Source organism: Ammospiza caudacuta, chromosome 1 (genome assembly GCF_027887145.1).
Source record: "Ammospiza caudacuta isolate bAmmCau1 chromosome 1, bAmmCau1.pri, whole genome shotgun sequence".
Classification (NCBI taxonomy): Eukaryota; Metazoa; Chordata; class Aves; order Passeriformes; family Passerellidae; genus Ammospiza; species Ammospiza caudacuta.
The window spans coordinates 396,591-419,266 of NC_080593.1; the positions used below are offsets into that span (position 1 = coordinate 396,591).

The window sequence follows — 22,676 nt, forward strand, 5'->3', positions numbered from 1 at the left end:
AGCACCCCAGAGCCCTGAGCCCCCCCGGTCCCCCGAGCAGCCTGGAGCCAGGGTTTTGGGCACCTCTTTATTGGGGGGGCGGTGGGGAGGGGTTGCATGTCCAGCGCGGGGGGGCACAGGCAGCGCATGCAGGAGGTGGGAGCGGGGCCGGGGGCCCCTCACCCCCAGCCCCCCGGCGCCCCCTCAGGGGGCGGGGGAGGCCTGGAGGCCGCCCCGCGGCCCGGGGGTGTCCCCCCAGCCCCCCGGCCGGCGGGGGGGCGGGCTGGGCTCCGCGGGGGGGCGCGGGGGGGCCCTAGAGCCGGGTGACGAGGTAGCAGGTGCGGGGCGACGCCGAGACGGGGCGCGGGGCCGGGCACGGGGCGCCGGGCGCCCTGCGGGGAGCGGGGGTCAGCCCTGCTGCCGCCACTGCCCCTCCCTGGGGGCTCTGCCCGTGCCCCCTCCCCTCCCGGTGTGCCCCACGGTGCCCAGGAGCCCCCCCTTCGGCAGGGGGCACCGCAAAGGGTGTCCCAGCCTGGAGCCGGCCTGGCTCCTCCCGTGTCCCCGCAGGGACCCCCGCCCGCCCCGCGGGACCCCAGCCCGGCTGAGGGTGTCGGGGTACCCCGGAACGAAGCGCTGTGGGGATGATGAGGATGGGGGGGGGTCTGCAGGGAATGGGGGGGGATCGCAGGGAATGGGGGGGGTCGCAGGGAATGGGGGGGTCTGCAGGGAATGGGGAGGGTCTGCAGGGAATGGGGGGGTCTGCAAGGAATGGGGGGGTCTGCAGGGAATGGGGGGGGATCGCAGGGAATGGGGGGGATCGCAGGGAATGGGGGGGATCGCAGGGAATGGGGGGGATCGCAGGGAATGGGGGGGGTCTGCAGGGAATGCCGGAGATCTGCAGGGAAGGGGGGGGGGTCGCAGGGAATGGTCCCGCACCCCCGCGCTGGCCCCGGGGAGCCCCCAGGGACCCCCCCAGGGAGCCCCATCTCCCCCCGGTGACTCCGGGTGCCCCCCCCCGTGTACCTGGGTGGGCGCGGGGCCGTGGGGCTGCCCGGGACCGCCGGGTGCTCCTGGACGGGCGCACGGAGGGACGAGAGAGCGGTGAGCGGGGGGAGGATGGGGTGGGACCCCCGGGCGGGGGGCTGGGGGCGGGGGGCGCGGGGGGGTTACCAGGGTGCCGCCGTCGCTCCGCGGGCTCCGCTTCTTCTCCTTGTACAGGCTGAGCAGTTTGTCCCGGAACACCTGGGGGGGACAGGTCAGGGTCCCGGCCCGCGGGGCCCCGCGCACGGGGAGGCCGGGGGGGCTCACCTCGTACAGGTAATCAAAGATCTCCAGGATGGTGAGCAGGCTGGCGCCGATGAAGAGCCCCATCTGCCCCCCGATGTCACCTGTGCGGGAGGGGACGTCAGCGAGGGCACACCCCGTGTCCCCCTGGCACCCCCCGGTCCCCGTCCCTCACCCAGCAGCCCCGCCACCTCGTACGCCTTCTTCTGCTCGATCATCTCGTAGTTGAGTGCCTCGAAGAAGATGTCCAGGACCAGCACATTGTCCCTGGGGGACACGGGAAAAGGGGGCACTGTCACCTGTCAGAGGGGTGCCAGGCTGTGCCGTGCCAGGCTGTGCCGTGCTAGGCTGGGGGCTGCACTGTGCCATGGGGTACCATGGGACAGGGCAGAGGGTGCATGCTGGTGTGCCAGGCTGTGCCGTGCCAGGCTGTGCTGTGCCATGGGGTTCCGTGGGACAGGGCAGAGGGGGCACAAGGGTGTGCCAGGCCGTGCTGAGCCATACTGGGCTGTGCTGTGCTACGGCCATGCCATGCCGTGCCGTGTGGGTTTCCTGTATCTGGGGCAGGTCTGCACAGGGAGGCCATGCCGTGCCATGCCGTGCCATGCTGTCACGCCATGCCATGCGTGTCACACGTCACTTTGGGCTGTCAGTCGGTGTGTGATGGGGATGCCGTGCGTGGCTGTGCCGTGCTGCTGTGTCACACTGCCGTGCTGTCCCAGTTCATGTCTGCTGGGGGTGCTGGGTGGGTGTGCCCTGTCACTGTCACTCTGGGCTGTGTGTGATGCTGGAGCCCCTGTGTCACACTGCTGGTTCATGTCACGGGGCCATGCTGTGCCATGTCACACTGTCACGCTGTGCCCTGTGATGGCACCGTCACGCTGGGCTGTGGGGCTGTGTCACGCTGTGCGCTGGCGAGGCAGCGGGTGACACCGCGGTGACAGCGTGGTGGCAGCGTGGTGGCAGTGGCAGCGGAGGTGGCGGTGTCACTCACGCAATGTACTGCTCCGTCTTGTTGAACTTCTTGGCCAGGTACTTGGCCGAGGCCTTGCTGGGGATCTTGACCATGGAGAGCTCCTTGCCGTAGCGCACCATGGCGCAGGGCGTGCGGCACGCGCAGTACTCGCTGTCCTTCGTCACCAGGAAGTCTGGGGGGGCGCGGGTGGCACCGGGACCCCAGACCCCTGCCCGGGGCGGGGGGGGGTGCGGGACGCTCCGGGGACAGAGCTGGGTGCTGTCCCCCCCACCCGGGACAAGGGTGCCACCCGGGATTAGTGCGCCACCCGGGATTAGTGCGCCACCCGGGACAAGTGTGCCATGGGCACTGCCGGTGGCACAGGGAGGGGACCCGGCCCTGCGCATCTGGGGACAGCAGTGACCCCCACTCCAGCGAGGGCACAGGGACACCAGAGCCACTCTCACAGTGGTGGGGGCACAGGGACATCAGAGCTGCACTTACAGCAATGGGGGCATGGGGAGGCTCGGGGGTGCCCGGGGGTGCCCGGGGCCGTTGGGGGCACGGGGTACGTACCCAGCGCGGGGTCGGCGCACTCCTTGTACTGCTCGGGGGTGCAGACGTTGGCATTGCCTGCGGGGAGGCGGCGGTGGCGGGCCCGGTTGGTGCCCTGGCGCCGCAGCCCCGCGGCCCCCGGGCGCCCCCCGCTCACCCGGCATGTGCACCATGCGGCAGTTGCAGTTCTCGGCCAGGTAGCGCGTCTCGCAGTCCAGGCGGCACGCCGTCAGGCTGTAGTTGGTGAAGAAGTCGGACTCGATGGGGGTGGCCTTGCAGTCCCCCCAGGGCGGGGGCAGGTACACCAGCTGCCGGGCACCCGCTAAGGAAAACACGGCGTCCTGGGGCCCCGAGCCAGCCCCGCTGTCCCCGCTGTCGTGCCCGGCCCGCGGCGGAGCCGCCCTCGGGCAGAGCTCACCCCGCACCCCAGCAAGGCGGGTGCTGCCCCCCCGAGCCCCCGTTCCGCCCCGTCCCCTCCTTTCGGGCACGGGGATGGCTGCTGCAGCAGTTGTCACCTGCGCCGGTGCCGCGGCGAGGTCCGGCGGGCGGCACTGGCTGGGACAGGACGTGCCGGGCGGGGGGCTCAGCGCGGACCCCTGCCCTGCCCTCGGCGCGGGGACGGTGCCTGGCTCGGGCCCAGCACCCCCGCCCGTGGGTGCCAGGGCCGCTCCTGCTGCCGCCGCGCTCCTGCCGCCCATGTGCCGGCACACGTGGTGACGCCCACCCCGGGCACCTAAATTTAGGTGTCTGGCTGCGGGGGCCGTGCCGCCACCCCCCGGCGGCTGCTCCGCGGAGCCGGGGGTCGCTGCCGGAGCCGCTGCCGCGTGGGGCCGCCCCACAGCCTGTGCTGTGCTGTGCAGTGCCACGGTACCCACGGCAGGGCTGGGCAGGGTGTCCCCATGGGCATGGCTGGGGTGCCCGCGGCTCGGAATGTCCCCACAGGGCTGGCTGTGCTCATGGCTTGGAATGTGCCCACAGGGCTGGCTGTGCTCATGGCTTGGAATGTGCCCACAGGGCGGGCTGTGGCCATTCCGAACCCTCTAGGGGTCCGTTCTGGTCCCTTTGGGTCCCATCCCAAGCCCTCTGGGGGTCCCTTCTGCTCCCTTTGGGTCCCATCCCGGCCCTGCGAGGGTCCATTCTGCTCCCTTTGGGTCCCATCCCGGCCCTGCGAGGGTCCATCCCGGGCCCTCGGGGTGCGTGCCCAGCCCCGGGCGCCGTGCCCGGATACCCGCTGCTGCTGGCAGGAGACGAAGGTCTGGAAGCCGGGGGCGACGCCGAAGCCCAGCTGGTCGATGAAGGGAGGCTCGTCCTGGCTGTGGATCTGCACCTTCACCCCCACCTCAAACGAGGTCTCATCTGCAGGGCAGGGGCTGGGGGTCAGGTGCGGGGCAGGGATCTCACCCGTGTCCCCCCAGATGGACACGCGCTCACCTGTGTCTGCCCAGACGGGCATGTCCCCCCTCTGTCCCCCCAGAGGTGCATGTCTCACCTGTGTCCCCCCAGACGTTCATGTCTCACCTGTGTCCCCCCAGACGGGCAGGTACTCCTCCTGCTGCACGTTGAGCATGAGCTCCAGCCCGTTGCCGGAGCCGCCCTGCAGCGTGGTCAGCACCTCCCGGCCCGGCCCGCCCGGGTTGAACGTGTAGCACTTGCCCAGGCGGGTGAAGATCTGCAGGGACACACGGGGAACACACGTGGGACACACGTGGGACACGCGTGGGACACGCGTGGGACACGGGGACAGGGCTGTCACTGCCACTGCAGGGACCCGTGTGGACAAGCAGTGCCACTCTGGGGACCCTGTGGGGACACGGGGACACACATGGCATGGCAGTGGGGATTCCAGAGCCCCACAGCACCCAGGACGGGGTCCCAGTGTCCTGCAGAACCCAGGACGGGGTCCCAGTGCCCCAGCACAGGATGCCAGTGCTGCCAGGAGCAGGCGAGGGCGTTGATGGTGCCCGGCCTGTGCTGCTGCAGCTCTGCAGGGATATTGGGTTTCGTCACAGCTCCAGGGAACATGTGGGGACACTTGAGATGGGAGGGCACAAGGCAGAGCGGGGATGGGGACCAGGACTCTCTGTCACAGCGGCAGAGGCCACCGTGTCCCCCCAGACCCCAGAGCCTGTCCTGGGCAGCCCCCCCGGGTCCCGCAGCCCCAGCAGAGCCCTGGGGTGACCTTGAGTCCCCGGGGATGGAGCCCCCAGCCGGGACCCCTGAGCCCCAGCCCGGTTCCAGGGCCCCCAGCCCCTGCCCCGCCGTGCCGGGGGTGCCCCACCCGGGGTGATGTCCCATGGGGGGAGCGGAGGGGGCGTTGCCGTGGCAACCAGCTGCTCCCAAAGTGGGGACCCGTTGCCATGGCAATACGGTGCCCAAGGAGGAAAGGGGGGGGCGGGTGTCATGGCAACGGCTGCCCGGCATGGGGATGCTGGGGGGGGCACGGGTGGGGACAGCCACGGGGACGCGTCCCCGGCAGTGCCAGCCCTCCTGCGCTGCACTGGGGTCACACAGGGACCCCCAGCCCCGGGGACCCCCAGCCCTGCTCCCCGAGGATTCCCCCGTCCCCACAGCCCGCCCTGCCCCATCCAACAGCCCTGGGGATGTGAGAGGGGACTCAGCTCACCCCATGGGCCTCGGGCCCCACCACGAGTCCAGGAACCTCGGGGACACAGGGCCAGGGCTGGGGTGAGGTCAGGGACACAGGGCCAGAGATCAGGACCGTGGCCTGGGGCACAGGAGCCCAAGTTGGGGATCCCAGTCCCTAAGACTGGCCGAGCCTGGGGATTCTGGGGGGCTGAACCAGGACCCTGCTGCCTAGTCAGGCACATGCCACCCACCCCAAATTCTGTGCTGGGGACCCTCAGCCCTGCTGTCCCATGTCCCAGCCCTCAAACCCAGGGGCCGTCACCGCTGCCTGCTGGGCTATGGGGACACTGGGGGAGCAGCTCTGGCCACAGGCACGGGGGGAACAGAGGGGCACGGGGGGCACAGACCTGTGAAAGGACAGCTGGTCCCTCAGCTGCGTGGCGGATTAATTAGTGCTCCAAGAGCATTAAGGGGACAGCGATGGCACTGGGCAGAGCTGGCATGGCAGACGTGAGCTGCCCAGCGCCCACGCTGCTGCTGTGGCAGGAGGGGAGTGTCTGCTGCCCATGCCGCCATCACTGCCTGTGCCCATGTCCCTGCCTGTGCCCATGTCCCTGCCTGTGCCCATGTCCCTGCCTGTCCTGCCCGTGCCACCACCCCTGTCCACCCTGTCCGTGCCACTGCCCCTGTCCTGTCTGCGCCACTGCCCCTGTCCTGTCTGTGCCACTGCCCCTGTGCTGTTCTGGGGGCTGCTGGGGGCAGGAACGAGGCTGCTGGGGTAGGGATGGAGGGTGCTGTGGGCAGCAGCAGGGAGTCCCAGCAGGGCTGGCATGGGGACCCGCACCCATGGGAGCCCTGCCCATGGGAGCCTCTGTGCCAACAGTCAGGGCAGAGCTGCTGCTGGCACTGCCCACTGGCACCTGAGGCTGGCACAGGCAGTGAGGGTGCACCTGTGAGCACCTGTACATGTGACACCCCGTACAGGAGAGCACACCTGCGAGCATCCTGTGCCTGTGAGCACCCTGCAACCCTGAGCATCCTGTGCCCACCACAGCCCTGCATGCCAGCAGAGACCCCGGGCAGCCCAGAGCGCCCGGCCCAGCCCCGCTCCCTGCTGGCACTGCCCGCGGCCGCCTGGCACCCCGCAGCACCAGGGTGGGCACATCCCGGTGTGGGTGCTGTCCCCAGCGGGACGGGCAGGGCCGAGAGCGCTGCGGGCCGGGGTGAGCGAGGGGCATCACCCGCCGGTGCCCGCCCCCAGCAGGACTCCCCGGTCCCCCCGCAGCCCCGGGCCCGCCGCGGGCCCCTCCCGGCCCCGGGCACTCACCACGGTGAAGTTGCGGGCGGTGCAGCCGGTGCCGCGGAAGGAGCACTGCAGCAGCATGTCGGCCAGGTCGTGGCCCGTGCGGTTGTAGAACTCGGCCATGCTGAAGGGCTTCGCCTTGAAGTTCTTGAAGTTGGCCTTGTCGCGCAGCGCGGCCAGGACGTGGGGCTCGGCCAGCTGCGGGTTGCTGATCTCGTAGCGCTCGTTGAGCAGCGCCAGCAGCTCGCCCACGTGGTACATGTCGTTGCGGGTGATTTTGGAGAAGCGGAACTCGTTGAGGTTGCAGATGGTGATGGCCGGGAAGGTGAGGTTGCGGGCGGCCACCTCGTCCAGCTTGGTGACGTGCGGGTAGGTGAGGAAGTAGGCGACGCGCTCGGCGCACACGAGCAGCAGCAGCCCCAGCGAGCCCAGGAAAAAGCCGCCCCAGAGCACGCGGCGCAGGGACACGGCCCCGTAGGCGAAGACGTGGCTGATGCCGTGCAGCGAGGAGCTGTGGGCGAACGCCCGCAGGCTCGAGAGCCCCTCGCCCTCCCCGCTGCCCTCCGAGCCCCTCCTCATCCTGTTGCGGCCGGGGCCCCGCGCTGCCCCGCAGCCTCAGCCCATCGCCGCGCCGGGCTCGGGGCGCCGCCGGCGGGAGGCGACGGGGGAGGAGGAGGAGGGTGGGCAGGGGATGGGAAGGCGGGGATGGGGGGGCAGGAGCGGCGGCCGCGCTGCCCCCGGTCCCTCACGCTGCCGGTGCCGCTGCCGGAGCCGCGGGCAGCGCGGCGCAGCCCCCGTCCCGCTCCCAGCCCCAGCCGCGGTCTCGGCTCCGATCGCGGTCCCGGTTCGAGCCCTGGTCCCGGATCCGGTCCCGATTCTAGCCTCGGTCCCCTCCCGGTCCCGGCTCCAGTCCCAGCCCCGGCCCCGCTCCCGGTCCCGCTCCCGGCTCCGCTCCCGCCGCGGCGCAGCCGCCGCCGGTCCCCGCCGTCCCCCGCCGCCGCCGCCCCCGCCCCTCCCGCGGCTCCACCCGCCGCCCCCGCCGGCGGCCGCAGCCTTGGGGTACGGGGGGGCCGGGACCCCCGGGAGGGGGCGCAGACAGCGCCCCTGCACCGGGCAGACCGCGGAGCCCGGCGCGGGGGTCACACCGCGGTCCCCCCAGCCCGGGGTCACACAGGGGTCCCCCATCCCGGCAGGGATGCAGGGGAGCCAGAAGGATGTGGCAGGGTCCCCCCGCTCCGGGGGTGGCACAGGGGGCTCCCATCCAGAGGCTGCCCCGTGGGACCCCCGCCCCCCGAGAGTCCTGCAGGGCTGATCCGGGGGGTCACACTGGGGCTCCTCCGCCTGGGGGGCTGACACAAGGGTCCCCCTCCTTGGGGGGCAGCACAGGGGACAGGGGACAATCCCTCCGGTGGCGTTACAAAGGGGTAGCCCCATTCCAGGGGTCCCCCGTCCCGGGGTCACACAGAGGGTCCCGACCCCAGGAAATGACACAGGGTCCCTCCGCTCCTGGAGGGTGACACAGGCGACCCCCTCGTTCCAGCGGGGGTCACACGGGGGTCGCCCCACCCCAGAGGTCACCCAGGGGTGACAGATGAGGCTCCCTGCCCCGGGGGTATTATCGGGGCCCCCTGACAGAAATCACGCAGGGGCTCCTCCATCCCGGGGGTGCAGGGGTCCCCCATCCCGGGGTCACGTAGGGGTTCACCCCTCCAGCCCCCGGGGGTCTTGCAGCGTTTCCTCACTCGGAGTGGCAGGGGTGCCACACTGCCCGGTGACACACGGGACACCCCAGGGTCACACGGGGAACGCTCAGCGCGGCAGGGGCCCCGCACCTCGGCAGGGGGCTGGCACCGAGCGGGGGTGGCACAGGGGGGCGACACAGGGGGGTGACACCGGGGGTGACACCGGGGGTGACACAGGGGACACCCCCGCCCCGTGGGGCAGCGCGGCAGGGGAGGGGGCGGGGTCAGCATCATCGGTCACGCCCACAAATCAGACGTCACTCACCCCGCCCCCTCCCGCAGCCAAGGGCGCCCCCCCCGCGGCCCGGAGGACCCATCGCAACGCCCGCCAGCCCGGTCCGCCCGGCAGCGCCGCTTTATTGGGGGGGGGAGCAGCGCGGGGACCCCTCAGGACCCCTCCTTCGTCTGCCGTCGGATGAGCTCGGCGTAGAGACCCCCCCGCCGCAGCAGCTCCTCGTGGGTCCCCGCCTGCGGAGACAGGGGGACAGCCGATGGTGTCACCGGCGGGCCGCACCCGGGTGTCGCCTGCGGGGCCGCGCCCGCCCTGCGCCCGCCTCACCTCGGCCACGCGGCCGCGGGCCAGCACGGCGATGAGGTGCGCGCCGCGGATGGTGCTGAGGCGGTGCGCGATGAGCAGCACGGTGCGGCCGGCGGCAGCGCGCTCCAGCGCCGCCTGCACCGCCCGCTCCGCCTGCGCGTCCAGCGCGCTCGTGGCCTCGTCCAGGATCAGCACGGCCGGGTCCTTGAGCAGCGCCCGGGCGATGGCGATGCGCTGCTTCTGCCCTCCGGACAGCGCCGTGCCGCGCTCGCCTGCAGGGCACCGCGGGGACACCGCGGGGACACCGTGGGGATGCTGCGCTGCACCATCCCAGGGCACCCCCAGAGTGTCCAGAGCCCGGGGACGCCGCCCCGGCCCGCAGCCAAGGACCCCCCAGACCCGGAGCCATCGCTCCTGCTCAGAGCCCAGCGCGGCCACGGCTCCCTGTGAACCTCAGCGGTGACCAGCACCGGTGTCCCCGCAGGACCGGGACCACCTCAGCTGGGCTGAGCCCCCCGCCCGGCCATACCCACGACGGTGTTGTAGCCCTCGGGGAAGCTGCGGATGAAGCCGTCGGCGTCGGCGAGCCGGGCGGCCTCGTACACCTCGGCATCAGAGGCTCCTGGCTTCCCGAAGCGGATGTTCTCCATGATGGTGGTGCCGAACAGCACCGGCTCCTGCAGCACACCCGGCCCTCAGCGCTGAGCCCGGCCAGCCCCAGCTCCCTCCCCTTGCCCTGGACAGCCAGGGGACCCCGGCCAGCAGCACTCCTGTCCCCTTCACCTGGCTGATGAAGCCGATGACCTGCCCCCGCAGCCAGGAGGGGTCCAGGCCGGCGATGTCGTGCCCGTCCAGGGTGATGGTTCCTGCCGTGGGCTCGTAGAACCGCTCCAGCAGCGCTGCCACCGTTGACTTCCCTGGGGAGGGGACCCCTGAGGCCCCCTGCTCCGGAGGTCTGGGGGGTTCCCAGTCCCTGGCACACACTGGGCACACTGGGCAGAGCCCTGGGGCGCAGGAGGAGGTGCCCAGGGAGGATGGGGGTGCTGGTACCTCCTCCTGAGGGGCCCACGATGGCCACGGTCTGGCAGGGGGGCAGGGTGAGGCTGAAGTCCTGCAGGACAGGGTAGCCAGGCCGGGTGGGATAACTGCAGGGAGAGGAGCAGGGGCTGCAGGGCTGTGGGGACAGGGTGCCAATCCCCTGTCCATGGGGTGGCTCAGAGCCATGGGGCCCAGGCAGGGCCTGCTGGGACCCACCTGAAGGAAACATGATTAAAGGAGATGCGTCCGAGCAGGGAGTGAGCAGGGATGGTGCTCCCCCCTTGCAGGGGCACGGGGGGCTCCAGTCTCAGCAGCTCGAGGACACGGGCACCAGCACTCAGACCCCGCACCACCTGTGGGGGACAGCAGGAGCACCCCATGGCCCCCAGACCCCACCTCACTGGCACTCAGACCCCACCTCACCCACAGGGAGGGTGGTGAAAGCAGCCCCGGAGCCCCAAACCCGAATCCCCAGCCTCAGGGGGTGCCAGGACCCCTCAGCCCACCTACCTGGCCCATCAGAACGGAGATGCTGGCCAAGGACCTGGGATGCACAAGGGCAGAGGTTGAGCTCAGGGCTGTGCCCAGGCAGGCTGCGGGGGTACAGGGGGTGCCAGGGGTTCTGGGGGCACCATGGGGCCCTGCCCTGACCTTTGCACCGTCTGCGAGGCCACCAGGAAGGACATGAGGTCACCGGGGGAGAGCTGGTCTCCAGCCATCAGGGAGCCACCCACGAAGATGGTTCCCAGGACGATGCCTGTGGGATGGGGGCAGAGCTGGATTTGAAGGGGATGTGCGGAAGGGGCATGGAGGAGGTCCTGCCCAAGGGAGTGCCACCCCAGGGCGCACTGTGTGACCCCCACTGACCGTTGAGCGCCAGGTTGGAGAGCCCCTGGAAGGCGGCGATGCCCAGTCCCAGCTGCTCGCTCAGACATCCGGCACGGTCCACCTCGGCACGGAACAGCCTGGGGCAGGGGTGGGCCGGGGTCCCTCTGCCCCACGCCCACCCCCCCCAGGGCCCTAGCCTTGCCCTTACCCTGCCTGCTGCTCCTCCATGGCGAAGGCGCGCACCGTCCGCACGTTGCCCAGCGCCTCGTCGGCCACCACGGTGGCCTTGGCCACCTGCAGGGACAGCGGGGACGTCAGAGACGCCCCACGGCCACGCTCAGGGCTGGCAGGGCAGGGGCTCTCAGCGGGGGTTACCTGCTCCTGTGCCTGGCGGGACAGGCTGCGCAGGAAGGCGCCGATGAAGGCACCGGCGCCCACGAGCGCCGGCAGCGCCACGAGCAGCAGCCCCGTGAGCTTGGGCGAGAGCAGGTACAGCGACACGAAGCAGCCGGCGGTCTGCGTGCCACTGCGCAGGCCCTGCGGGACACAGAGGCTGGGGGCACCGCCGGGCTGGCCCAGGAGATGGCCGGGCTCACCTGGGAGAGGCCGGGCTGGCCCAGGAGATGGCCAGGCTCACCTGGGACATAGCCAGGCTCACCTGGGAGAGGCCGGGCTCACCTGGGAGACGGCCAGCTTGAAGGAAGACTTGAACTCCTGGATGTCGGCCGTCAGCCGTGTCACCAGCTGCCCCGTGCGTGTGGCGTCAAAGAAGGCCACCTCCTGCCTGCCTGCCGGGGGAGCGGTGGGTGGGGGGCCCCGGACACCCCCTCTCCCGTGCCCCCCGTGCCGGGGTTACCTGAGCAGGGCGCTGAAGAGAGCCTTGCGCATGTTGCCGGCCACCCGCTCGCCCACGCGGGCCAGCAGCGCGATGTACCCGAAGGTCAGCAGGCCCTGCGGGACGGGGGGGTCAGCAGGGCTGGGGGCACCCCCGGGACCCCCACCCGCCCTTTTGGGGGGTCGGCACTCGCCTGCAGGCAGTAGACGGCGAGGAGGCGCAGGGCCGGGCGCCGCACCTCCCGCAGGTAGGTGGCCACGTGGCCGCGGGCACACCGTGCCACCACGTCCACCAGCTGGCCCAGCAGCACCGGGATGCGCACGTTGAGCAGGGCTGCGCCCAGCGCCAGCTGCGGGGACACACAGGGACAGGGACAGGGCTGTCACCACACCGGGACAGCAGCACGGGGCGCCATGCCATGGCACTGGGACAGCGGGTGTCACACCGTGGCACTGGGACAGCGGGGGTCATGCCATGGCACCAGACAGTGGCTATCTTGTGTCAGCACTGGGATGGTGGCTGTCACACTGTGCCACTGGGACAGCATGCGTCACACAACAGCGAATACCAGGATGGTGGGTGTCACACAATGGCACCAGGACAGTGGCTGCCACACCCTGGCATGGGGACCATGGTCATCACACTGTGGCACCAGGACAGTGACAAACAGTGGGATGGCGGGTGTCACACCATGTCAATGGGACAGTGGCCATCATGCCGTGGCACTGGCACAGTGTGTTACTCCACAGCACAGGTGTGATACGGGGACAGCGGGGACAGGGGCAGCCATGGCCACCCGCCCGGGCTGCTCACCACGACAGCAGCGGAGAGCGCCAGGAGCTGCGGGCGCAGGAAGGTCCAGAACAGGGGCCAGTCAAAGGGGGTCTCCGGGGGGGGCTCTGGCGGCTCGGCAGCGGCAGGGGGGACAGCAGGGACAGCGGGGACAGTGGCGGCCTCCTGGCAGCGCGCAGCCGTGCGCAGCAGCCCCAGCAGCACGCAGCCCGAGGCCGAGCCCACCAGGAGCAGCCGGGAGCGCGGGGCCGGGGGCGCGGGGGGCGGCCGGGGGGGCACGGCCAGCCCCAGGCGCCCCCCAAACCTGAAACTGCGGAGAGAGGTGGGTGAAGTGAACCTGGGGGTGAGCCAACCCGGGGGAGCCCCCAGAGACCAGCCCAGGCACCTCAGAATCCCATCTCCCTCACCAGGAGTTGTGTTCCCGCCCCCAAGGGAGCCGGGACCCCCCAGGACCGCCCGGGATCCCGCAGTCCAATCCCCCGCCAGGAGCTGGGGTGCCCCCATCGCGCAAGGCCGGTGAGTCTGGGAAGCCCCGGACGCCGCAGGCTGCCGAGCGCGCGGTCCCCGCCCCGCACCGCACCCAGAGGCGGCTCCTCCTCCCAGGGCAGCCCGGGGCACCCCAGTACCTGCCCACGTGTTGCCCCCGCCCCGGTTCCCGTCCCGCTGCACCGGGAAGCCCGCGGACCCCTCAGCCCCCCGGGAGCCCCGGCCTCCCCCGGTCCCCGCGCACGGATCTGGGTGTCCGGGACCCCCGCGAGTTCCCGGCACCCCTGGCTCCCCGCAGCCCGACTCGCACCCCGGGACCCCCGCGACCCCCGAGCCGGGGCTGCTCCCAGCCGGAGATGGGGTTCCCAAGGGAGCCGAGGCTCCGGGATCCGCCCGGGATGCCCCGCGCTCCCCGGTACCTGCGGCCCGGCACGGAGGGCGGCCGGAGCCGGGTCCAGGCGCCCGCCGCCCGCAGCAAGAGCACCGGCAGCGGCATGGCGGCTCCGGGCGGGGGCGGCTCCGGGGGCGGCTCCGGGCGGCGCGGGGCGGGCGCGGGGCGGGACCGGGCGGGCGGAGCCCAACACCGCGGCCCGGGCCCTGCGCCGGCCCCGACCCGCACCGGCCCCGCTCCGCCGCCTCGGGCCCTTCCCGGGCTCCGCGCCCCGACCCCGCCGATCCCCGGGCCCGGCACACCCGCTCCTCCCCGGGGCCGCCCCGGACCGCCGGACTCGCACCGGAACCCGCGGCGGAGCTCGGAGCGCGCCCGGCACCCCCGACCCCGCCGCTGCCCGGGCTGCTGCCGGTGCGGCCATGGCCGGCGGCGGGGCCCGGGGCGGGCGCGGCGCCCCCTGAGCGCCCGGCACCGGCGGGACCGGGCCGGCACCGAGCGCCAGGTGAGCGGGGACGGGCAGCGGTACCGGGGCGGCCGAGCCCCGCTGTGCCCGGAGCGGGGTCACGCTGCTCCTCCCCGGGCTCCCGCAGCCCGGCCGCTGCCCCGGGACCCCCAGCCGGGCTGCGCGGGGCACCGGGCCGGTGTGTCCCCTGCGGCCGTGCCGTGTCCCGATGTGTGCTCCCGGGGCACACGGGGCTCACTGACGGGCCCCGTACGGCACAGCCATGTGTCACCACCGGGGCTCGTGTCACTCGGGGGTGTCACCCTGCCCTGCCCCACGGGCAGGTGTCCGTGTCCCCGTACGGGGTCCCCGTGACACAGGTGACGCTGCGGAAACACAGGCGTGTCCCGGCAGGGTCCCCGGGGCCACTGCCGAGGTCTCCGTGTCCCTCGGGTGCCGCCGTGTCCCTCGGGTGCCGCGTCCCCCGGGCTGTGTCCCTGGCCCCGGGGGTGTCCCTGTCGCCCGGCCCGGGGATCCCCCGGCCCCCCCACCGGGGCTATTTACCCTCCGGGGCTATTTTCAGGCTCCGCGGGTATTTTTGGCCTCGCGGTGCGGAGCGGGTTGGGGACGGGCCGTGCCGATGTCACCCGCCGGGACACCCGATCCCGGGGGCCGCGGCCGCTGTCCCCAGGGGTGTTGCACAAGTGGGGTCGCGTCCCTCCCGCTGCATCAGCCCCGCGCGTGAGTCAGCCCCGGACACGTGGGGCCGGACGGTGTCACCCGCGGCCACCGGCCTGGCCGGACAGCGGCTGCGGCCACCGCGGGGGACGCTGGTGACGCGCGGCGCTGCGGGCGGCGGTAAGGGGGCATCGGGAGGGTGAACGGGGGGTCCCGTCCTGCTCCAGGGGTGGGGGTCCCGTCCTTCCCCGGGGGGCGATGGCCCCACCCAGGGGTTTGGGGTCCCTTCCAAGAGTTTTGGGTCCCGTCCTCCCCTGGGGGGGGGCGTCCTCCTGCCCCAAGGTCCGGGGTCCTGCCCTGCCCCAGAGGGGCGCGGGCTCCGGTCCTTCCCCGGGGAGGTCCGCAAGGCGCTGAGAGGCCGCCAGGGCTCGGCACCGCTCCCGAGCTGCTCCCGGCTCCGGGGGCGGTGTGTCCGTGCTGAGTGGGGGCTGCGGGCTGTCTGTGGGCACACGAGTCCGTGGGGAGGGGGGCTCGGTGGGGTGAAGGGTGTGGGGGGCTGTGGACACGGGGATCCGTGGGGAGACCCGTGTTCCCCCCGCTCGGGCTGGGCAGCGCAGCGTGGCCCGGGGGAAGGCTGGGGGAGTATTGGGGTCCCTCCCTGGGACCTTGCAGGGTCCGTCCCGGGCAGCCCTGCGGGGTCACGGCAGGCTCTGGCACTGGCCCGGCCGGTGGGACAGGACGGGCCGGTGGCAGCTGCGGTGTCACCTGCGGTGTCACTGCCCGCGGCCGGGGCCAGCTCAGGCCACCCGAATCCGGGGCACGCGGGCGGCACCCCGGCGGCATTTCCGGCGCCCCACATCTGCCCCGGCCCCTCCGCGCCCCACCGCCCCATGGCGGCGGCCCCACGGCGGCGGCAGGCGCTCCCGTTCCCCGGCAGGTGATGGCGGAGCACGGAGAGGAGCACCGGGACTACCGGGAGTACCGGCGGCTGGAGGATTGTGAGGAGGACTCGCCCCCCGGCGAGGAGGAGGAGGAGCAGCTGCTGCTGCACGTCACCGAAGGACCGACAGGTACTGGGGTGCCGTCTGGCGGGGATTCCGGGTCCCGTGGGCTGTTTGGGGACCCAGGAGGTGTTTCTGGGTCCTGGGTGGGGCGCGGGGGGTCCCGGGGGGGGGGCGGTACCACATTCCCACCTGACCCCCCCGTGTTTTTCCCCACAGACTCGTGGCATCACATTAAGGACCTGGACAGTTTCTTCACCAAGATATCCTGGCACAGCCCCTGGTGGCACTGTGGGGGACAGGGGGGAGCATGGGGTGACTCAGGGGATGGGAGGGGGGACATGGGGGGGTCCATCACTCCTTCATAGCCTCCTTAACCTCCCCGCACATCTACCAGTTCCACCAGAGGAATGGCTTTGCCTGCGTGCTGCTCTCGGACGTGCTGGAGCTGGTGTAAGTGCTGCCACGGTGTCACCGTTGGGTGCCAGGCGGCCCTGAGTGCCCCCAGGCTCCCGCTGACCCCCCGTGCCCCCAGGCAGTTCCTGTTCGTGGTCACCTTCAGCACGTTCCTGCTGTGCTGCGTGGACTACGATGTGCTGTTCGCCACGCGCCCGCTCAACCACAGCCACGTCCCCGAGCGCGCCAAGGTGACGCTGCCCGACGCCGTGCTGCCCGCCCCGCAGTGCGCCCGCAGGTGGGGACACCGGGGACACCTGGGCTCCCAGCGGTGGGGGTGACACGCGTGTCCCCAAAGGGTCGGTGGCTGTGGGTGGCTGCGGCGCCAGCTGCTGCCTGCGTGGCCGTGCAGAGGTGCCAGTGCCACCAGCGTGGCTTTGCAGGGCCAGGGTGCCACTGGTGTGGCTGCATCACGTCCTGGTGCTGTGAGTGATGTGTCCCCAGCAGTCTCTGAGGCTGCAGAGGGCAGTGAGGCGGCTGGTGGCACTGGTGACACCTGTGTTTCTGCAGGCTACATGGCAGCGGGTGGCTGTTGCCTGTGAAGCGTTTGTTGGCCCTCCTGACACTTGTGTCCCCACAGGCTTTGTGTCAGCAGGTGCCTTCTGGGTTTGCTGGCACTGGTGTGGCTGTGGGGGGGTCCCGGTGGCACTGGTGACACCTGTGTCTTCTTAGCAGGCCCTGTGGCACTGGCTGGCAGGTGGCCATGGGGACTTGGTGACACTGTGACACCCGTGTGTCCCCGCAGGCTCCGTGGCAGCGGGTGGCTGCTGTTCCTGCTGCGCTGGCAGGCGCAGTGTGGCACCGGTGACACGCGTGTCCCCGCAGGCTCCGTGGCAGCGGGTGGCTGCTGTTCCTGCTGGTGCTGGCGGGCGCGGTGTGGCTCTGCCGCCTGGTCACGGCGCTGCGGCGCCTCGTGGGCTACTGGGAGATCCGCAGCTTCTACATCCGAGCGCTGGGCATCCCTGCGGTGAGGGGGCCGGGCTGGGCTGGGGCTGGGCTGGGCTGTCAGGTGCCACTGAGGGGGACAGAGGTCTGGGCTGGGCTGTCAGGTGTCCCTGGGAGAGGGCTGGGGTCCAGGGTGGGCTGCCAGGTGACACTGGGAGGACTGGGGTCTGAGCTGGGCTGTCAGGTGACACTGGGGGAGCTAGGGTCTGAGCTGGGCTGTAAGGTGCCACAGAGGGGTCCAGGATCCAGGCTGGGCCATAAGGTGTCACGGGGCACAGGGCAGTGCTGAGTGACGCCAGAACCGAGCAGCGCCGCGCTGTGCCGCGGGTGCCCCGTGCCCATGCCCATTGCCGCCGCCGCAGGAGGAGCTGTGTAACCACAGCTGGCAGTCGGTGCAGGCCCGGCTGCTGGCCCTGCAGCGGCGCCAGCCCCTGTGCGTGCCGCGCCGGGAGCTGACGGAGCTCGACATCCACCACCGCATCCTGCGCTTCCGCAACTACACCGTGGCCATGGTCAACAAGTCCCTGCTGCCCGTGCGCTTCCGCCTGCCGCTGCTGGGCCCCGTGGTGTTCCTGACGCGCGGGCTGCAGTTCAACCTGGAGCTGCTGCTGTTCCGCGGCCCGGCCGCGCTCTTCCAGAACACCTGGAGCCTGCGGCCGCAGGTGAAGCGGGCGGGCGCGCGGCGGGCGCTGGCGCGGGGGCTGGCGCGGGCGGCCGTGCTGCTGGGGGTGGCCAACCTGGCGCTGTGCCCCTGCGTGCTGGGCTGGCGCCTGCTGCTCGCCTTCTTCAGCTACGCCGAGGGGCTGAAGCGGGCGCCGGGCAGCCTGGGCGCGCGCCGCTGGTCGCTCTACGCGCGCCACTACCTGCGCCACTTCAACGAGCTGGGCCACGAGCTGCAGGCGCGCCTGGGCCGCGGCCACGCGCCCGCCACCCGGTACATGGACTCGTTCAGCAGCCCGCTGCTGGCCGTGCTGGCCCGCCACGTCGGCTTCTTCGCCGGCTCCGTGCTGGCCGTGCTCATCGTGCTCACCGTGTACGACGAGGACGTGCTGACCGTGCAGCACATCCTGACGGCCATCACCCTGCTGGGGCTCGTGGTCACCGTGGCCAGGTGGGTGCTGGAGTCACCATGGCCAGGTGGGTATTGTGGTCACCATGGCCAGGTGGGTATTGGGGTCACCGTGGCCGGGTGGGTAATGCAATCACGGTGGCCAGGTAGATGTTGGGGTCACCGTGGCCAGGTGGGTGTTGGGGTCACCGTGGCCAGGTGGGTGTTGGGGTTATGGTGGCCAGGTGAGTGCTGGGGACATGGTGGCCAGGTAGATGTTGGGGTCACGGTGGCCAGGTAGATGTTGGGGTCACGGTGGCCAGGTGGGCGCCAGGGTCACGGTGGCCGGGTGGGTTCTGGGGTCACGGTGGCCGGGTGGGTTCTGGGGTCACCGTGGCCAGGTGGATGCTGGGGACACGGTGACCGGGTGGGTGTTGGGATCACCGTGGCCAGGTAGATGTTGGGGTCACGGTGGCCAGGTGGGCGCCAGGGTCACGGTGGCCAGGTGGGTGTTGGGGTCATGGTGAACAGGTGGGTGCTGGGATCACCATGGCCAAGTGGGTGTTGGGGTCACGCCGGCCAGGTGGGTGCTGGGGGCACGGTGGCCAGGTGGGTATTGGAGTCACTGTGGCCAGGTGAATGCTGGCCTCATGGTGGCCAGGTGGGTGCTGGGATCATGGTGGCCAGGTGGATGGGGCAGACCCTGTGCCATGCCATGGGGGCCGGGTGGGCAGCGGGGGGCTGAGGTGGGGCCCTGCCTGTGCCCCGCAGGTCCTTCATCCCGGACGAGCACGCGGTGTGGTGCCCGGAGCAGCTGCTGCAGCGGGTCCTGGCGCACGTTCATTACCTGCCCGAGCACTGGCAGGGCCGCGCTGGCCGTGCCGAGACACGAGCAGAGATGGCACAGCTCTTCCAGTACAAGGCGGTGCGTGCAGCCTCCCACTGCCCGAGACCCTCCTCCCCAGGACCCTGCTCCCCTGGGACCATCCTCTCCCCCTGCTCCCCCCCCAGCACCCCACAGACTGGGAGCCCCCATCCTGGGACTTCCCAGCCCCATATCAGGACCCCCAGCCTGGACCTCTCAACACTGCGACCCCCTGCTCCAAGACCCCATTGCCCTGGATTCCCTGTCCCAATCCCCTGCCCTGGGACCCCTCAGAGCAGGAGCTTCCCGTGCCTGGATCCCATACCCTGGATCCCCCACACTGGGACCCTCCTGCACCAGGGCTCCCCACTCTCGAGGTGCCCCCATCCAGGAGCCTCCTGCTCTGGAGTCCCCCAGGCTGAGATCCCCCACCCCAGGCAGCCCAAGGACTGCCCTGCTCAGGACCTACTGCCCTGATACCCCCACCCCGGACATCCCACCCCACGGCTTCCCAATCTGGGCCCTCCGCCCCGGGACACCCCCATATCCCGCTGGCCCCCCCTGCAGGTTTTCATTCTGGAGGAGCTGCTGAGCCCCCTGGTGACACCCCTGATCCTCATCTTCGCCTTCCCCCCCCGCGCCCTGGACATCGTGGACTTCTTCCGCAATTTCACGGTGGAGGTGGCGGGCGTGGGCGACATCTGCTCCTTCGCGCAGCTGGACGTGCGCCACCACGGCAACCCGCAGGTGTGCGCGGGGCCGGGCGGGGCGCTGCGGGCCGTGCGGCCGCGCCGGGGCGGCCGTGCCACGTCCCTGTCCCCGCAGTGGCTGTCCGAGGGACACACGGAGGCGCCGCCGGAGCGCCAGGCGGAGCACGGCAAGACGGAGCTGTCGCTGATGCGCTTCGCCCTGAGCAACCCCCGCTGGCGGCCGCCGCCGCCCGCCCGCCGCTTCCTCGGCCACCTGCAGGCGCAGGTGACCCGCGACGCGGCCGCCGCGCCCGCCCCGCGGCACCTGCTGCCCGAGGGGCCGCTGCCCGCGTCCCTGCTGTCCGAGGAGTCGGCCCTGGCGGTGAGTGGGGGCGCCCCGGGGGTGCCGGGGGTGTTTGTGTGTCCCTGAGGGTGTCCCTGCAGCAGCGAGCAGTGTCCTGGCTGCCGGGGGGGTGCCAGGGGGTGTGTGCGTGTCCCCTGACGGGTGTCCCCGCAGCCCGAGGCGCTGGTCAGCAGCGTCCTGGCGGCCAGCGGGCTGGTGGCCCGGGACCCGCGCTTCGGGCCGCCCTGCGGCACGGCCAGCGCCACCGCCAGCCTGCTGGCGTCCCTGCGGAGCCCCCTGGGCACCTGCGCGGCCGCCGAGAGCCCCGGCGAGCACCCCGAGGACAGGTGGGACACGGCACGGGGGCCGTCAGCAGGGGGACATGGGGGGGCATGGGGGGCGTGGGGAGGGGGGACGGGGCTGGGAAGGGTGTCGGGGGTGTCACCGAGGGGGGCTGGCGTGGTGGGACGGGGGTCGGGAGGGGAGGGGGTGTCACGAAGGGGATGTCATGGCAGGGAGGGGGTGTCACAGCGGGAAGGGGTGGCGGAGAGGGATGTGGTGGCAGTGAAGGGGTGCCAGGGAGGAATGCGGTGACACTCAGGGGTGTCACAGTGGAATAGGTGGCACGGAGGGATGTCGGGCAGCTCAGGGGTGGCACGGGGGGATGCGGTGGCACTCAGGGCGTCCCAGCTCGGAGGGCGCCGCGGCGGGGCTGTCACCGTCCCTCCCGGGCCCCAGGCCGGCGCTGAGCGAGTCGCGGCTGCGCAGCCTGAGCCGCTCGGCGCTGCTGGCCGAGGTGGCCTCTGCCGAGATGAGCCTGCACGCCATCTACCTGCACCAGGTGTGTCACCGCCGTGCCCGTGTCCCCCTGCCCGCAGCACCCCGGCACACAGCGACACGGTCCCTTGGGGCTCCCTGGTGTCTCTCACCACAGTGTCGCTGTCTGCGTGCTCTGCCTGGCCCTGGTCCCTTGTCCCCCGTCCCTTGTCCCCATTCCAGGCTGTCCCCACCCTCCCAGCCCGCTGGGTGACACCCACCCTGTGTTCTCAGCCTGACGGGATGCTGGGATGCGGCACCGCAGCTGGTGTCGCCCACGGTGCCCCTTGTGCCACCGCTCCGGGGCTGGGGAGGGTCCCGGGCCGAGGGACCCTTGTCCTGCTGCCCCAGGGGGGCTCCAGTGCCAGCACGGGGGCTGTGCTGTGCTGTGCTGGGGGGCTCCAGCAGCAATATGGGGTCTGTGCTGTGCTGGGGGGCTCCAGCAGCAATATGGGGGCTGTGCTGTGCTGTGCTGGGGGGCTCCAGCAGCAATATGGGGGCTGTGCTGTGCTGTGCTGGGGGGCTCCAGCAGCAATATGGGGGCTGTGCTGTGCTGTGCTGGGGGGCTCCAGCAGCAATATGGGCGCTGTGCTGTGCTGGGGGGCTCCAGTGCCAGCACGGGGGCTCTGCTGTGCTGGGGGGCTCCACCGCCACGTGGGGGCTCTGGGGGGGCTCTGAGCGCTCACCCTGGCTCTCTGCTCTTCCCTGACCCCCCAGCTCCACCAGCAGCAGCAGCCGCAGGGCCCCCAGCCCGCGGGGGCACCAAAACACCCCTCGGTGACCACAGGTGAGCCCGGGGGTGTCCGGGGGGCTGGGGGGCACTGCTGGCACCCCCCCCAGCACGGGGCTGAGCCCGGAGCCGGGCAGGGGGGGCTCTGAGCTCCTGCCCCCCTGTGCCCCCAGGCTCGGCTGCCCGCGCCTCGCAGCTGCGGGAGATGCCGCTGGGCGGGTGGGCCGAGGAGGACGAGGAGGAGGAGGAGGAGGAAGCGGAGACGATGACGTAGCCGAGCCCGGCGCCGGTGGGTGGGGACACGGGGGAGGGGGGACCCCCAGGATGGGACATGGAAACCGCCGGGGCTGGGGGTACAGGGACTCATGGCCTGGGACACGGAGGGGCTGGGGGACAGGGACCCCCGGGGCTGGGGGACAATGGTGGGTGACCCCCAGGGCTGGGGGACAGGGACATGAAAGGGATGCACTGGGACATGGAGGGGCTGGCGGACAGGGACCCTCGGGGCTGGGGTTCAGTGGGGCCTGGCTGCCGCGTGTGCCAGGGTCCCCAGTGCTGGGGTGCCCAGTGTTGGGGTCCCCAAGTGCCAGGGACCCCACTCCGGGGGCCCCCACTCCGGGGTCCCTGCCCCGGGGTCCCTGCCCTGGGGTCCCTGCTGACCCCCGGTTCCCTCTGCAGGGTCCTGGGTGTGCCGAGAGCCCTCGGAGGTGCCGGGGGAGCCGCCAGGGGCACAGTGGGGGGCTCGCCGTGCCCACTATGCTGCCAGGGGGGCCCTGTCTGTCGGAGCCCCCTGCTCGGGGCGTCCCTGGTGCCCCCACTACACTGCAGGGCCAGGGGTGCTGCCAGGGCCCCCCCAGGTGCTGTTTTTGGGGGGCACAGCGCTGGTGCCCCCCGTGGTGCCCCGAGCACCAGCTGAAATAAAGGTTTACAGAGGGGCTGTGCCCGCTGGCTGTGCCTGGGGTGGGCTGGGGGTCCTGGGGGCCAATGCCGTGGATGGGGCTGGGGCAGTTTGGGGTGACACTGGGGGTCCTGGGGGGCAGTGATGCCGTGGATGGGGCTGGGGCAGTTTGGGGTGACGCTGGGGGTTCTGGGCAGGTGGCAGCAGTGGGCCTGGCAGGGGGTGCGCTCACCTGCAGCCACACAGGTGGGAGCCACGGAACACGGCCCTCCCCCGTTTCCCACCCCTCAGAGCCACAGTCCATGTCCTTTCGCCCCCATTTCCCACCCCCGGCGTCTGGAGCGTGGCCAGGTGTCCCCGGCGGTGTCACAAAGCCCGTCCCTCCCCAGTGCCACCTCCCCTGCCCCCGGTGCCAGCGCAGGAGCCCAAGTGTCGGGCCGGGGGTATCAAAAC

General features: G+C 72.0%; 4 protein-coding genes across 5 annotated transcripts; 2 read left to right on the top strand and 2 right to left on the bottom strand.

Moving 5' to 3' along the window:
* Positions 1 to 117: 117 nt before the first annotated feature.
* Positions 118 to 7,241, bottom strand: ASIC3 (acid sensing ion channel subunit 3). Its single transcript, XM_058811817.1, has 11 exons — positions 6,687 to 7,241; positions 4,292 to 4,442; positions 4,002 to 4,129; positions 2,931 to 3,081; positions 2,795 to 2,851; positions 2,258 to 2,411; positions 1,439 to 1,530; positions 1,288 to 1,367; positions 1,150 to 1,221; positions 1,003 to 1,049; positions 118 to 371 (listed from the first exon to the last, which is right to left on the bottom strand). Exons 1-11 carry the CDS (start codon positions 7,239 to 7,241, stop codon positions 293 to 295), a joined length of 1,566 nt encoding a protein of 521 aa, XP_058667800.1. The 3' UTR covers positions 118 to 292.
* A 1,495-nt stretch (positions 7,242 to 8,736) lies between these two features.
* Positions 8,737 to 13,417, bottom strand: ABCB8 (ATP binding cassette subfamily B member 8). The gene is made up of 16 exons (XM_058815165.1): positions 13,341 to 13,417; positions 12,457 to 12,745; positions 11,837 to 11,992; positions 11,665 to 11,759; positions 11,487 to 11,592; positions 11,184 to 11,345; positions 11,017 to 11,102; positions 10,848 to 10,945; positions 10,632 to 10,737; positions 10,491 to 10,524; positions 10,197 to 10,333; positions 9,993 to 10,087; positions 9,726 to 9,859; positions 9,472 to 9,619; positions 8,964 to 9,214; positions 8,737 to 8,872 (listed from the first exon to the last, which is right to left on the bottom strand). The coding sequence occupies exons 1-16, from the start codon at positions 13,415 to 13,417 to the stop codon at positions 8,792 to 8,794; spliced, it is 2,055 nt and encodes a 684-aa protein (XP_058671148.1). The 3' UTR covers positions 8,737 to 8,791.
* Positions 13,416 to 15,373, top strand: LOC131564710 (collagen alpha-1(II) chain-like). The gene is made up of 4 exons (XM_058815267.1): positions 13,416 to 14,024; positions 14,099 to 14,612; positions 14,775 to 14,966; positions 15,105 to 15,373. The coding sequence occupies exons 1-4, from the start codon at positions 13,416 to 13,418 to the stop codon at positions 15,371 to 15,373; spliced, it is 1,584 nt and encodes a 527-aa protein (XP_058671250.1).
* Positions 13,591 to 22,238, top strand: ATG9B (autophagy related 9B). 2 transcript variants are annotated; one of them, XM_058813091.1, is made up of 15 exons: positions 13,591 to 13,814; positions 15,370 to 15,502; positions 15,653 to 15,696; positions 15,822 to 15,886; positions 15,969 to 16,127; positions 16,715 to 16,856; positions 17,197 to 17,945; positions 18,654 to 18,807; positions 19,315 to 19,494; positions 19,573 to 19,818; positions 19,954 to 20,126; positions 20,518 to 20,620; positions 21,313 to 21,382; positions 21,499 to 21,614; positions 22,004 to 22,238. In XM_058813091.1, the coding sequence occupies exons 2-14, from the start codon at positions 15,373 to 15,375 to the stop codon at positions 21,597 to 21,599; spliced, it is 2,316 nt and encodes a 771-aa protein (XP_058669074.1). In that variant the 5' UTR covers positions 13,591 to 13,814; positions 15,370 to 15,372; the 3' UTR covers positions 21,600 to 21,614; positions 22,004 to 22,238. The 2 variants fall into 2 exon arrangements, with proteins under 2 accessions (XP_058669074.1, XP_058669082.1); XM_058813099.1 differs by lacking the exon at positions 13,591 to 13,814 and adding an exon at positions 14,411 to 14,612.
* Positions 22,239 to 22,676: the final 438 nt, after the last annotated feature.